The following is a 16,210-nucleotide window of genomic DNA, read 5'->3' as shown; positions in this document are numbered from 1 at the left end:
TCACATGTTTCAAAGATTCTGCTACTGGGTAGGAACAGTGATCAAGTAAGACTGACCTTGGGGTTTTACCAAAATGTGGGAATGATGAAATAATGTTTCTGTTATGCGGAGAAGTATTCCAAATTTGTACCGCACTGTTTGTAATGGAACTTTAACAACCCTGCGTCCTTATTGAGTGGACATGGTACTTTCCGTTTTGTGCACGATGGAGGAAATGTGCGTTTTAATAGAGCTAAAGTGGGAATTTTACGCGCGCCCGTTGAGCAAACATTGTGATTTACGAACTTGAAACGTCCTTCAACTGCCGCTGGAGTGCGTTGCGATCGCGTATACCACGTCAGGGTCCACGTACCGTATGCACAAGTCACATCATTCCTGAGCGTTCAGCAGTTAAACTTGGCACGCTGAACGTTAACATTCGACAGCACGGTCAGTGTGCCGACTGCTTAAGGACTTCGTTAACCCCGCCTCTCTCCGCTGTCAATTTCTCTTGATTCTTGACTTGTTCTGGGGCTCTGAAGTGGTTTACACCAAAGGCTCAATGGCTGAAGGTCACGTAGGCTTTGCATATGTTCATGGAGGACATTTTGGGCAACACTCCTTGCCAGTTGGCTGCAGTGGTTTCACTGCAGAGGTGGCGGCCATATCTCATGCCCTAGTGAGTCATTTCTCCTGTGTACTGACTTATTGAGCAGCCTAGAAGCTATCGACCAGTGCTAGCATCACCAACCTCTGGTAGCATCCATTCAGGAGTCCATCTATGCCCTGGAACAGTCCCGCTGTTCTGTGGTGTTTGTGTGGACGCCAGGACACGTCGGAATCCCCGGCAACGAATTTGCCGACAGGCTGGCCAAACAGGTGACGCGGAAACCACTTCTGGAGATAGGGATCTCCGAAGCTGACCTGCGTTCTGTCTTATACCACAGGGTTTTCCAGCTTTGGGAGACGGAATGGCATAACAACATGCATAATAAACTGCGTGTCATTAAGGAGACTATGAATATGTGGCAGTCTTCCATGCGGGCCTCTTGAAGGGAATCAGTTGTCCTCTGCAGGCTCTGCATTGGCCATATGTGGCTAACACATGGATACCTACTCCGGCGCGAGGACCCACCTCAGTGTCGCTGCGGCTCTCAAATGACGGTTGTCCACCTCTTGCTGGACTGCCCACTTTTAGCTGCTCTGCAGCAGACTTCTAACTTTCCGTGCACTATGACTTCGGTGTTGGGCGATAATGCCTCCACAGCAGTTTTAGTTTTACGTTTTATCTGTGAGAGTGGGTTTTATACTTCTATGGAAGTTTTTGCACATGTCCCTCCGTCTTCCACCCTAGTGCTTTTGGGGTGGAAGTTTTAATGTGTTGCAGAGTGGCTGTCTTTCCATTTTTATTCTCTAGGTTGGCCAGCCACTGTAAAGTGCTTTCATGTTTTACTCTCTTCTGTTTCTAGTGTCTCTGTTTTCTTGTCCATTTTTTGTTCCTTTTACTGTTCATTGCCTTCCCTTCGTTCTAGTGGCTCTTCCTTTCTTTCCATTTTGTGTTATATGTTTAGTTCGTTTTCTTCTCAAACTTGTGGCACTGTTTCATTAGGAACAAGGGAGTGATGACCTCGTAGTTTGGTCCCTTCTCCCGCCTTTAAACCAACCAACCAACATATTTATATTTATTTTTGAACAAATATCATCAATGTGGTTTTCTCATGTTATAAATTTGTCTACTTCTATTTCCAGAAACCAATTACAGTCCAGTTCGGTCCCCAATGCTCAGAATAAATTCCTCTGAGCTTTTAGTTATTTGTTTCAAATTTTGAACACACAGTTTCTTTTTACTGTTGATCAGTAAATTATTTTCTCTAATAAACTGTTCCTCCATGTCCAGATTCTCACTGGCTCTCTTTTTCCAAATCTTCCACTGAGTCTCTAGATACTAGTAAAGTTGTGTAATTGGCATACGTATGAAATTTGTCACTGCAGTCTTAATGGATCTCCCTTTCTAAATCCATGTTGTGCTTTGTTTAAGATGTTTTGTTTCACAATGAAGTTATAAATCTGTCTTTAATCACTGCTTCTATTATTTTAGACAAAACAGTTCGGATTGTTATAGGTATACAGTTACATGGATTTCCTTTCTTCCCTCCTTTAAATAGTGCCACTACCTTGCTCCTTTTTAAACATTTTGGGAATACGCCTTTCTTCATTACTAAATTTATCAGGAATGTCAGAGGATTTGCAAGAGCCACTTACCCACTTTCTCCATGACCCCTCTGAGGATGGATTGTGGCTTCACATCAAATTCCTTTTTATATATGTGTGGTGTCATGCGGTTCTCTTCATGAAATGTTTTGTCCTCCTAGAGTTAAGTACTGAAATTGGAAATTAGCATTTGTGTTGGTTTTGGTGGCCTTTGGCACTGCCTCCATGCTGTCCAGTGCCCCCCTCCCTTTTTCCTATGTTTCGTCTGGTCTTTTGTGCCATTTTGTTCCCTCTTTCTTTGTGTCTTCTCTTTGTGGCATTTTCCCTGCTGTGTCATGATCATGGTTTTGTGTGAGGATCCAGATGGGTCAGCGGTGGTGCTGTCGCCCTGTCGTGTGTAGAGTGCCTCTGGAGCATCCCCTGCTCTTAGCCCTCCCTCCTCCCCCTCCCCCCGTCCCTCCTGTTCTTTGCTCTTCCTGCCACCACAGTGTTCCCTATAGCTCTATGTTTGCTTGTTTTCCTTTCCCATGGACTGGACTGTGCTGTAGGTGTTGTTCCTCTCTTAATTTCTATCTACTTGAACTTTGGGACCAGTGACCTCACTGTTTGGTCACCCTGCCCCCTTCTCCCCTAATCAATTGACCAACCTCAGCATAACAATCCCTGACATATGCTGAGAGCTTGAAAAGTTTGTTGTCTGTCAGTTCATCTACCTGAATTTAAAATTTTTAACCTCCTTTAATTCTTGCTCTTAGTTTCACACATGAGCCGGTGCTAATTTCCAAGATACGTCTACTTACTTTATCATTTGACACCGGAACTTTGTTTTAATTTATTTGCGAATATTTGGTCCAGAATAATTTCTTTCATCCTTACTTTAACTGTCAATAGTAAACCTTTGCCTGTAGTATCAAGTGATAAAGTAAGAGGCTTCATAGACTGCTTTTAAGAGCTTCTTATTGACCAGTGAATGGTATCTTTCACTTTTTGCGTGTCAAGGCACAATTCCTGCACTTTTATCTATCTTGTCATACCTATTGTTGCTGGATTGTTTTTCTGCTGTAGAAAGTATCGCTTCAGTATTGTCTGTTGTCTTAGTCTTTGAGAAACCAATGTTAGGATACTTGGGATCATTTTTGGCTCTGAAATAATGCCAGCCAATAACTTGACCCAGTTCACTCGCTTGTTTCTTACATTGGATGTAGCATTCTATAAGTAATGCATTAAACTTATAACCAGATAAACATGGTGACCAAAACTATGAAACTTGCTAGATCACTGAACACAGCGCATCACAAACTGTTACTAGCCATTCACACAATGTTGGCAGCTAGACCATGAACATGGTTGATGCAATCAGAAGGGAGTTCATCATACACCAATGATCACACATTGGCCAAATTATAGGGAACAGAGTGGGGCCATATGTCACGACAAACAAATCTTAACTTCTGTCGTTATTGATGATGGTGATTGAAATAAAGTGTGAAAATATGTAACCAAGTGGTAAAAGCTTTTCACCTTCTACTGCTCAACAAACAGTATTAACACCTTTGTTGAAAGTGAAGGATAAGATAAAAAAATTAAGGAAACAGCTTTTTCTGTATTATTATGTGATCGCCAGATTTAAGCTTCTGATTGCTGTTAACAGCATTGTCTCAGGATGCAGAAGAAAAAAAAAAAAAAAATGAAAATGGTTTGCATGATGCTTAAAATTTTGTTTCTTCATTGGTATTGTGCATTTGTCTTTTCAGAGCAAGTACTTTTAATAATTTTTAACTGGAAGACAGTGGATACATACTTTTGTGGTAATACTTAAATTATTCACAATTTTGTACTTCTTTTAATTGCAGTTTAATAGTGGACAAGATTGACAAAGATAAGGATGGTTTTATCTCTCAAGAAGAACTTAAGGAATGGATACAATTCACTCAGAGGCGATATATTGTTGATGATGTTGAACGGCAGTGGAAGACTCACAATCCAGACAATAAAGATAAAATTACATGGGAAGAATACAAGAAGATGGTTTATGGTTTTATGGATGGTATGCATTTTCTTCAATTTTAGTTACCATGTAGCACATGTTATTCCTGCAACATTAATTTTATATGACCATTAGCTATTTAGAAACCGTGATTACAAGTCACCTACTTCATGTGCCAATAGGGAGGGAAAGGGGTGGGGAGGCACATCAGTTGTATTCATTTGATTGTGTGACAGCTCTGTATAAAACTGTTAAGTAACAGTTTTTGTGTGCTTTAACTGACATTTATGTGAAAGTGTTACTATTCTGTTCATGGAGCAAAAACCACTGGATTACTCGCAGCACTTATTTTCGGTCGGTCTGAATTTCCCATCACAAGTTAGGATGTACACTGAAATTTATCATACACTAGCTGTGACAAAGCTGCCAGTACAATCCCTTGCCTATAATTTTCAAATCTTTTTTTTTTTTTTTTTTTTTTTTTTTTTTTTTTTTTTTTTTTTTTTAAGAAAAAGGGGGGGGGGGAGTAAGCAAGAAATGGATAGTGTGTTGTTTGTATTCTTTTCCCATATGCTGCATCCTGTTTTTTTTCTGTCATAAATATTAGACAATGAACTGGTAATGTTGGTGTAAACATTGTGGAATGTGTATGTTAGTTGCATTACAGAATATGATTCAGTTTTCTGTCTGAAATATGTTATATCTCAATCTATTTGTCTTGGCATTAAGTTGTCCTCATACTGTATTATGGCACACAAATATTGAAGAAAGGAATGTGGTTTAAAATTTTGTGTAACAACAAATTAAAAGCAGGAAGGAAGGCTAAGTTTTTATGTCCTGTTGGCAACAATATCTTTACTGATGGAGCACGAACTAGAGTAGGAAATTGGCAGTCATCTGTGCATTTGTGAGAAGTGATTTAGGGAAATCAAAGAAAATCGAAATCTAGATGGGGATTCAAACAGTCATCTTCACAAATGTGGGTTCAGTTACTTACCATTGCACCACCTTGCCCTATCCCATCAACTGTAAGTTTTACACACTCTGTCTGTCTGTGTGTGTGTGTGTGTGTGTGTGTGTGTGTGTGTGTGTGTGTGTGTGTGTGTGTGTGTGTGTGTTTTATATAATTATTTTTTGTTATGTTTTAGATTGTGTCTCTTCTACATTTCAGACATGGACCCATCAGAGTTGGAAAAAGAGGGTGAGGGATTCTCCTACCAAAACATGTTGCGTCGTGACCAAAGGAGATGGGATGTGGCAGATGTAGATGGTGACCGTGCTCTTACAAAGGAAGAGTTCACTGGTTTCTTGCACCCAGAAGAAACAGGACATATGAGAGATATTGTTGTAGTTGAAACCATGGAGGACATTGACAAGGACAAAGATGGAAAGATCTCCTTGTCTGAATACATTGGCGATATGTATAGAGGATCAGAAGGAGAAGAGGAGCCAGAATGGGTGAAAAATGAACGAGAACAATTTTCCCAGTACAGAGACAAGGATGGGGATGGATTTATGGACAAGGAAGAGGTTTGCGAACTTCACTTTTAATGCTAAAAATTGTGGTGCTTTGTTCTACAACAAATTTTTTTATGAAAATAATTTTTTTCCTCTACATAGGTGAAGAACTGGATAATTCCACCTGACTTTGATCATGCAGAAGCTGAAGCAAGACATCTAATCTATGAGTCAGATTCTGATGCAGACCAAAAACTGACCAAAGAAGAAGTACTTAACAAATACGATTTATTTGTTGGCTCACAGGCTACAGATTTTGGTGAAGCTCTTGCGAGACATGATGAATTTTAATTTATATTTCTTATTTGCTTTTAGCTTAAAAATTTACATTTCTAGATGAGAATATGCTGTCAGAAATGTATTTTCCTAACCAAGCAAATATGTGGATGAGCCTGGAATTTGTGTTGTTCTGTGAAGTACTAAAAATTGTGCTTTTCAGAAAGAAGTCATTTGTTTAGTACTTAGTTAAAATAGTTCATTTCTTAATTAACATTTATAGACTTTGAAAATCAGCATTTACTGAGTACTCCTGAGTGAATTATAAAATCATTGCAAGGCATACCTCATTTTTAATGTGCAGGCTTGCCTTGAAATATTTCAGGTTGAGAAGAAATTGCTGTACAGATTGTACTGTACTGCTAACAGGTCCTAAGATGTCTGTATTTGAATCTCAATTTGGTGTGTGAATTGTTACAAACTGGAAAAAATATTGTGAAGCAAGAATTGGAAAATCTTTCTCTAATAATGTTGATAAAATTGTAACAAATTATTTACAGGACAGGTGAATCTAATGTTAGTAAGTGTATTATTCATTTATAAAATAATACAATTTTGTAAGCCCTTTACAGAAGGAAACTGTCACTAAAGTTGTGGCAGAAAGTGTGTTTGTAGCAAACAAATTCCATGTGACTGAACAATAACAAGTACATGCATTTACATGAAGGTATTCTGAACTTCGTCTTAGTGCCTTGTCTTCCATTTTAAAAGCTTGTTATAATGTTAGTCATATTGACTGAACTGATAACTCTAGTGTTTGGTAGCTATGAAACAATGCTCTACAAATCATAAATACAACTTCTGGTGTGTTGTTTTATTTAGCCATCCATCATTCTTGCACTATATGTTCATTATCATATGAAAGTGAATCTCCTTTAATTGTATGTAAGAAACCAAAAATTGTCCAGAAAATTACTCATCAAATCTTTTTATGATAACCAATCATAGAATATTTAAAAAAAAAGTTAAAATTTGTATACTTTGTAAGGGCAGTATATTGGGATGCATTCACATGACATTGGTGGCTACTGTTTTAGTGCAATTATTGCCTTTCCAATTAAGGAAAGGATGTAGGTGGTAATTTACTATAGTGAGAGAATGGTTGACACTGGGAATGAGATTTGCTGTTGGCAAAAGTGCAGTAGTTGCAGGTTCATTCTCAAAGTTATATTACTTTAAATATTTCAAAGCAGAGACAGAGTAAAAGTAAAATGTTTGGAATCCAAACTGACTGGTCTGCATTACCAATGTCAAAATTGGTTGTTGCTCTCCTGTGTGTAAACTGTTATGAAAAGTGAAGTATATTTCATGTCTCTTGTGTAAAGGTTAGCGATGTGGTAGCTTTATGTAATTTAGATCAACTTTTACCAGATTTGTGAGAGGCTGGTTTAGTTGTCAATTTACTTAAAATTCACACTTGTTAGCCACTGATAAGTGTTTGAGTCTGTACAACATTACAACAATTTAAAATATCCATTTTTTAAGCAAAAATCTTGTGTAACTTTAACTTCAGGTTCATATTTATTTGTTAAGATATGTTTGTGCCAAAGCTTACAAATAGAGAAAGTGGAAGAGGAAGTATGAATGTTATATTGGTGCTGTGTATAATATATTTATAGTTTAATTAATTACTGTTTTCTACTTTTTTATTTCTCTTTTTATATGTTATGTATCTTGTGCTAAAGATATTGTATAATTTGTGCTTTAAATTTCATTTTATTTGGAAATAAGATTTCCTGTATTACTGCCATTAATGTAACAGATATAATTACAGGAAAATACTTACTATTTTTATTGTGTGTGTGAATGCTGTTCTAAATGTTGTGGAATATTGCCTATTTTCCCCTTCCTCTTGATTACATGCAAGGGCATTCAATAAGTAATGCATCACATTTTTTTATCTGAAAGCATTCTTTTGGCTTAAAAACTCTGATTTCCAACATAATCTCCATTCAATGTGACAACCTTATGTCACCTTACTGGGAAAGCCTTTTTGTCTGCATGGACCACTCTACAGCTTGAAGTTGGAGCCAAAGTATTGCTGCAGCAGTAACCACCTTATCAACCATGTATTGCTTCCTGCAGAGTGTGTCCTTCATTGGGCCAAACAGATGGAAGTTGGAAGGTGCAAGATACGGATTGTAGGGTGGAGGAAGAACCGTCCCATGAAGTTTTGAGTGTCCTCGAGTACACAGATGTGTGAAGCCTTCCGTTGTCATGAAGAAGGAGAAGCTTATTTGGATTTTTGTGGTGATGAATGTCCTGAAGTAGTTTCTTCAATTTCCTGAGGGTAACATAATACACGTCAGAGTTGACCGTTGAACCATGGAGGAGGTCATCAAACATCTGCTGTTTTGTTTCTGGTTTGAAGTGATAAACCAATGTTTCATTGCCTATGATGATGATTGGCAAAAAATTGTCATAATCAGACTCAATGCTCAAGCAATTCCACATAATTGGTACGTGGTTGCTGTTTAAGCTCTTCTGTTAGGTGGCGAGGAATGCAGCAGGTGCACATCTTTGAGTACCCCAACTGTTGGATAGAGTGTCAGCACTACCGAGACATCCAGTTGAGCAGTTAGGTGTTTGATTGTGATCTATTGAATGGGAGTTTCCACACATTCCATTATTGCAGGAGTCACAGCTGTGTGCAACTGATTGGGAGATGGAAGATTGGACGGATTTGTGTGACCTTGTTGCGATGGTGACGGATGCCTTGCCCAGTGACTCATCGTGCTTGTGTTAACTGCTATTCTCTGCAGACATTCTGCAAGTGCCATGAATATCTTTGATGCTCGTGTTCTTTGCCAAAAGAAACTCGCTGACAGCTCTCTTCTTGGAACACAATTCCGTTACAGACACCTTTTGAATGCCATGTATAGTGCCCACTCCTATTGGAACTTTGTGAAACTGTAGGGGCTAAAGCAGGAATATTCCAAGATCTCCCACATTTAACTCCACTTCACGTGAAATTGGGGGAGAAAAAAGTATGTGGCATAACTTATTGAATGCCCCCCATAGTAAAGTGATAGAAACAATGCCAACCATGAAGGTTGCTCACCGCATTATGTTGCATAGCCTTTAACTGGTATATTAATCATAGAATTAGTAGAAAATGGTATGTAAATAACGTTCTTTAGTCATGTCGGACCTGACCATGCCAGCAGGTAAAACAAGTAATTTTATATTATTGGGGCAGGTACTGTTTGCTCTCAAATTTGTTTGTCCACTGATTCACTTAATGCGTTTTCCGGAGCCTATCCTAAATGGCCCCCCTATGGATTTGAAACAAATGAAGATCCACATATGCAGCTATTCGAAAATGTTTTGGTATACTGCACTAACTGATTTTACTTGTGTAATCATATTCTGCTTATGCTTAAAAAGTTTGTGATGGTGTGATACACGGTGCTCCTTTTCTTGTTTCAAGCAGTGGAAAGTCCAGGTTGGAATAATGACAATATTAGGAAAAGGGTAAATTGCTCCTCACTGTAAAGATGGTACACTGAGTTGAAGATTTTGGCCGGAGCTTTCTTCAGCAAAGACAACACACACACACTGGCACAAACAAGCACGCCTCATGCACATATGACCGCTATCTCCGACAACTGTGACGTTGTACAAAAGCAGCAGGTGCAGGGAGAGTTGGTTCTTCTGCCAATGACAGATATGACCAAAAGCCAACGAGACATCATAATGTGCCTGACCATGAGTGGTGACCACAGTGCCCGGTTCCCAGGCGTGTCGCTGATTTATATGCAGGATTATACCTTGTCAGACACTGTGAACTTTGTAAGAAACTGCTGAGGAGATGACATAGTTCAAGGATGCAGTGAGCTCAAAATAGTACCATGAGGATGTCCATGTAGAGGCTCTGCTGGAGACTTGCCATCAGAAGGCAGAGAGTGATAAGAACTGAGGAACAAGAGAAGAGAATTCTCTCTGGAATGTTCTTGGCGGAGCTTTGTCATCTGCATCTTAAAACATTCTTACGAAGTGTTCAGCTTCCCCATTGCTTTGTGGTGAAAAAGGCAGTGTAGTCAAATGATTAATTTTATCGAGGGAACAAAACTTATGAAATTCTGCTGCAACAAATTGAGGTCGATTGTCAGAAACAATCACTTTTGGTAATCCCTATGAACAGAAAATAGTTTTAAATGCACAAATAGTGCTCGTTGATGATGTAGGGCGCAGAATGGAAATCTTCTGTATGTGTCCACTATAGTTAGCCATCTCATATTCCAGAATGGTCCACAAAAGTCAATATGAATATGTTCCCATTGAACAGTAGGACAAGTGCAAACCAAGTACAATATCGACGAGCAAGCTGTGTAGTCTTGACAAGACCCCCAGTGTCCCATATGGAGTTGGTGTAAAACAGAAGCTTGACACTTGCGAGAAACTAGGACTCGAGTATGTCTGTTTGGTGAGTGAATCAGAATAACACCTTGTTGTATTGACAGTGCCTGCCGTTGTGGAAAGTAACAACCAATGATAGGATCTGTGAACTCCAATCCATTAGTCGGGCATCTATGTTTGATGAATTGAGAAAGCCGTTTCAATTGCAGATCATATGTGGTGACTGAAGCAATGATCCACACATCGATCGGGAAGGGTTGCAATGTTTCAACTTCACACTGATCCGGTTGACAACAAGAATATTCCGATGAATCAAAAACTGGGTCTTCACTTTCTGGCAGACATGAAAGTGTTTCTTCATTTACATGCTTAGTGGTGGGGCTATAGGCAATATCATAATTACAGTCGGAAAGGATCATTGCCCAATGTTGAAGTTTCTGAGCTGTTCGATCTGATATATTCTTGGACGGATGAAACAAAAAAGTCAGTGACTTACAGTCAGTGATTAAAGTAAACCATTTTCCATAGAGGTACTGTTTAAGTTCAGAGATGCCAAAAATGACGACCAGTACCACCTCCTCTATCTGGCTGTAATGACGTTGCGTCTCAGTAAGCAACCTGGATGCGAACATAATGGGTTGTTCCAAGCAGCCCAATTTGTGTAACAGCACTGCCACTACACCGACATTAGAAGCATCCATTGCAAGGTTAAATGGCTTCACCAGATCAAAAGGCATGAGGCAAGGGTCACTGAGAGGTGCATACTTAAGTTTTTGGAAAGGACATTGCCCACTGAAAAGGTACATGCTTCCAGCAAAGGCAGTGGGGCGGAGCAACGATTTGAGCTGCATTGAGAATGAATTAATGTAACAAGGCGACTTCCCCAAAATAGTCTGTTGTTCAGATGTATTCTTTGGAACTGGTAACCAACAGATAGTGTCCAAATGCTTTTGAGATGGGTGAATGCCTGATTTATCCAAATATTCCATCTTAGGAACAAAAAATACAAACTTGTCAAGATTACATTGAAGCTAAAACATTTCTGAGGTTATTCAAGGGATCCTCAGCTGATCTTCCTGAAACTAAAATATCATACAGATATGTGGCACAAAATGGAACATTACACAATAGTTAGAATTTCTAAGTGCTTTTGAAATAATGCAAGAACAGAAGAGCTGCCGAACGGTAAAAGTTGGAAATGAAAGAAGCTAATGAGAGTATTGATCACCATGAACTGTTGGATTTCTTCATCCAGTGGTACTTGTTTTAGATCAGTTTTGAAGAATGTGCCAGATTGAAGTTTATCAGTGAGATCTTCAGGGTGAGAGAGAGGAAAAGTATCAACTATGGTCTGGGCGTTTACAGTAGATTTCAAATCCACAAAAATTTTGATGTCTCCAGTAGGTCTGGTTATTACGATGAGAGGTGATGACCACTGACTTGCTGTAATAGGCTGCCAAATGCCAATGCTTTGCAAAGTGGCATAGTTCTATTGCAGATTTGTCACAAAGTGCATGGGGGACAGGATGCGCCGTACAAAACTTTGGACGTACGTCAGGGTGAAGAATAATACCTGCAGCATAATCTTTTGCACACCCCAGAGATCCGCCAAATAAAATTTGAAATTCATTACGTAAGGCATGAAAATCAGTAAAAGGTGTATGAGAAGTCAGGTGTGGCACATTGTCCTGTGTTTTCATCCAAACCAAAAACATTCTGACTCAAAGCTGCATGAAGGACAGTAAATGACACTGATTTTGTGGTGTTCTTACAAGCAGAATTTAAGAGACATGTTCCTAAAATGTCAAGTTTAGCACCATCATAAGCTGTTACACATGTATCTGAAGGGAGAAATGAAAGACTTCCAAGCAATGTGTAAGTATTTTGATTTGGTAATGTAAGAGGTGCGTCTGTGTCCAGTTGAAATAGCAAATTGTGCTGTCTGGTCTTCAGAGAGATGAACAATTTATTCAAACTTCTAGTAACTTTTGATCAGCTCTGGACAGGTTTTGCTTTATAAGCAGTGGCAGACGCAGGTGCAGATTTATGACATCTGCATCAACTTGACATTTTGGGGACATTAATAACATTTATATCCATGTGTTCTACTTGCTGTCTACATGCTGAAGGCTTTTGTGAATGTAATTTATGAGAGCAGACTTGTGTACATGATCAGGTTTGTTACAGAAAAAACATACAGTGTCCTTATGAGGACAATGTTGACATTCTTGGTAGACAAAGCACTGTGGGCATAATTTTAATTTATTTTCGACAGATGCACGTAATGACTGTTTTGGCTCATGTGAGTGCGTCTCTTGTTTACAAGAACACTGTGCCTATGCTGGCCCAAAGGTGCATTACTGGCAGCTGTTTGCTGTGGCACTTTGTCAACAGCAACGATTACAGTAAATGGCATGTCAGTGTTTGCTGAAGATTTGAGAATTTGCACAACATCTGAGAGGGTTGTGTTCTGGTCTGTGATATTTGAGAAGTGATTCTTCCACCAGGAACATTCTGAGTAATTGTGTCATGGAACATATCATCTCAGCAAAAGATTTTCCACAGGAACAGTCAAATCTGCAGTTTCTAGAAAGATGACGTAGCTCAGGAAGCCATTCCTTGTAGGTTTGCTGTGGTCATTTGGTACAGTGAAAGAATTTGAGCCGAGTGTCAACGACGTGAATTTAACTGTTAAAAAATGGTTCAAATGGCTCTGAGCACTATGCGACTTAACATCTGAGGTCATCAGTCCCATAGAACTTAGAACTACTTAAACCTAACTAACCTAAGGACATCACACACATCCATGCCCGAGGCAGGATTCGAACCTGCGACCATAGCAGTCGCGCGGTTCCGGACTGAAGCGCCTAGAACTGCTCGGCCACTGCGGCTGGCAAATTTTGCTGTCATAGTAACCTGTCAGAGATGTAATAATGTGCTCGTAAGTGCACTTGCCTGGGTCAGAATCAGGAAAAAGTTTAGCAAGGAGACTGAAGGTCTTCTCACTAACTCAGCTTAGAAAAAATGATCGATGATCCTCACCTTTGATATTGTAGGCCATAAAGTGGTGCAGTAGTAGTTGAAGGTAGATTTTTCCATCTCCTACCTTCTCGTCAACTATGAAAAGGTGGCACATCGATTTTATTGGTTTGTCCCTCTTGTCAAAGCACCAATGTTCGAAGAGCAGCCATAAGTTGCATCACCTGTTGTGACAGACAGAAATAATTCACATAAATTCACATTATTGCTAGGTGTTAAAATTGTAAATAATGAAACCCACAGATATACAGAGTGTTTCAAAATGAATATACGGGTTATAAGGCTTTTTCAGATTTATTACATTTAACTTACAATTATAAATAGTACACCAAATGAAACAGCAACTCAAAACAGTTTTGTTTGTGTAGCTGTATGAAAAGGGAAGGCAACATCCTTGCCGCAGTGGATATACTGGTTCCCGTCAGATCACCGAAGTTAAGCGCTGTCGGGCATGGCCGGCACTTGGATGGGTGACCATCCAAGCCGCCACGCACTGTTGCCATTTTTCGGGATGCATTCAGCATCGTGATGCCAATTGAGGAGCTACGTGACCGAATAGTAGTGGCTTCGGTCAAAGAAAACCATCGTAATGACCAGGAGAGCGGTGTGCTGACCACACACCCCTCCTATCCACATCCTCAGATGAGGATGACACAGTGGTCGGATGGTCCCGATGGGCCACTTGTGGCCTGACGATGGAGTGATGAAAAGAGTGAGAGAAGAATGTGCTGAACCAGTGAGACCCTTTCACGCGCAGCCCCAAGAAATCAGTTCGAATGGCTAGTCGTGAATTAGCATTTCCAGTGACATCTGTGTAGAGACTTTTAAAGAGAAGCTTATGGCAATCATTTGCAGTTGTTACAACATCTAAAGCCTACAGAGTTCGATTTACATGCCAACTTTGCAAACGAAACGTTGCTGCATGACTATGAAGATTTTCTGGATTGTATTGTCTTCGGTTATGAATTGACATTTCACCTAAATGGAAATGTGAACAGGCATAATGTGCACATCTGGGGATCAACAAATCCCTACAAGATAGTACAATTGAAAAGAGACTACCCTACGCTGAATTTTTCTGTGCCGTATCCCTGCGGAAAATTTATGAGCCTTTCTTTTTCAGTGAAGCAACTGTGAGTAATAGGTCTTGTCTTGATACGCTAAAACTGTGGTGCTTTCCTTAACTGAAAGAAGCTGAACTACAGAACTTTATTTGGCAGCAGGATGATGCACCACCTCACTGGTATAACAGTATGTGATTGATTAAATGATGTTGCATCTTAATGCTGGATTGGCTGCAAGAGGCTGAATGACAGAATTTGTTTTGCATGATCTCTACCTTCACACGTGATCTGACTCAATGTGATTTTTACCTTTGGGGATTCGTAAATGACGTTGTGTATATGTGGTCCACTACTGGTTGATCCACCCGACTTAAGAAACAGCGTTGTTGCACCAATTATACCAGGAGCACTGTTGAAGGTCTGGGAAGAGCTCCCATATCAACTCTATGTGAGATGAATGGTGGTCACATTGAAAACTTGTAAGAATAACTGTTCGAGCTTCTCTTTCATTTGATGTATTGTCTATAATTGTAAGTTGAATGTAATAAATGCTACAAAGCCTTAGAACCCATACATTCATTTCAAAATGCTCTATATATGATAAATAGGAAATACTGTTAAATTAAGTTGTGCTTTCTGCCTTTCTGAAACAGAAATTTGCCCTCATGCACAGTAAATTATTACAAACAAGCACTACACTTTGTTTTTTCTGCTATCTGCTGGTCACTGTAGAGAAAATGATGTATCAAACAGAAATTGCCTACTGTGCCATTTTGATGGGAATGCAGGAGGATGGCATAGATTATCTTCAATCAGAAAGATTCCCAACAATCAGTATAAAAATGATATTTATTAAATATGAAGAAAAAATCAACTTAAATACTTCTTCATGTGAAATGTCCAACACTTAGACATTTGAAATTATTACAAGTCCTCTAAAATATTGAAGTCCTGTTACTGTGCCTCTAAGTGTTGCCTATGTAGAGTCCTGAGCTGGCCTATGATGCCTATGGAGCCTAAGCCTCAGAGACAACGAACGAACAATGCAGCTTCTAGACTCGGCGTTAACTGGAGACTGTGCATGACTCAGTGCACTGAACAGAACTATCCACCATAGCATAGTGCTCTGGTATTTAACGAGGCATCAACGAATCCGCCTCTGGCGGACCTCAGAATAGTTTGCACTGCCAATCCATACATATTGCGCTATAAGTATTTTGAGCACAGCTTATCGATTTTGGTGCAATACTCTGTGGAGTCATGTATGATGAATGTTGTTTGGTCTGATGGATTTAGTCAGATTTTCCTTTGTGTAAGCTTCTTCAAAAGTATACCCTGTTATAAGTCTGCTTCCTCAACAGGATAGATTTTGTTGAATATCAAGTAAGTATAAATAACTCACAGAATATTGTAGGTCCAGACTTTTGAACTAAATGGAAATGGACTTCTGGAAATGGGTGCCTTGGTTGATAAAGTACTCTGGAGATTTACTGAAGAACTGAAACGATTGTGCTGGGGAACTCAATCTGACTGGTAGGACCTCAAATATGAACCACTTCTTTGCTGCATGCAGACCCTGTCAATTTGCTCACTTGAGGCACAACATGTGGTCAAAAGAAGAAAGCACTGCATTAGGGAAATAGACCCTGTGCAAGCGAAATATCAATGGCAGGGAATAAAAAAAGTCCAAATCATTCTCAACAAAATAGCCAAATATTGCTAGTCCACCGGAGAGCTTGTGGTACATGTCAGTGAGCTGAGACAAGTGAGGTCGAGA

At 39.5% G+C, this 16,210-nt stretch overlaps 1 protein-coding gene across 1 annotated transcript in view; it reads left to right on the top strand.

Moving 5' to 3' along the window:
* LOC124621843 (calumenin) overlaps nucleotides 1-7,765 on the top strand; it is a 33,648-nt gene extending 25,883 nt beyond the window's left edge. The window contains exons 4-6 of the mRNA XM_047147288.1: nucleotides 4,044-4,237; nucleotides 5,349-5,707; nucleotides 5,798-7,765. Coding sequence (XP_047003244.1) covers nucleotides 4,044-4,237; nucleotides 5,349-5,707; nucleotides 5,798-5,986 — 742 coding nt within the window. The 3' untranslated portion in view covers nucleotides 5,987-7,765. The remainder of the gene's footprint in view (nucleotides 1-4,043; nucleotides 4,238-5,348; nucleotides 5,708-5,797) is intronic.
* Nucleotides 7,766-16,210: the final 8,445 nt, after the last annotated feature.

The sequence above is a fragment of the Schistocerca americana genome, chromosome 7, assembly GCF_021461395.2.
Source record: "Schistocerca americana isolate TAMUIC-IGC-003095 chromosome 7, iqSchAmer2.1, whole genome shotgun sequence".
NCBI classification, from domain to species: Eukaryota; Metazoa; Arthropoda; class Insecta; order Orthoptera; family Acrididae; genus Schistocerca; species Schistocerca americana.
Note: the sequence above shows the minus strand (reverse complement) of the source record. Positions and strands in the feature narration are given on the sequence as shown.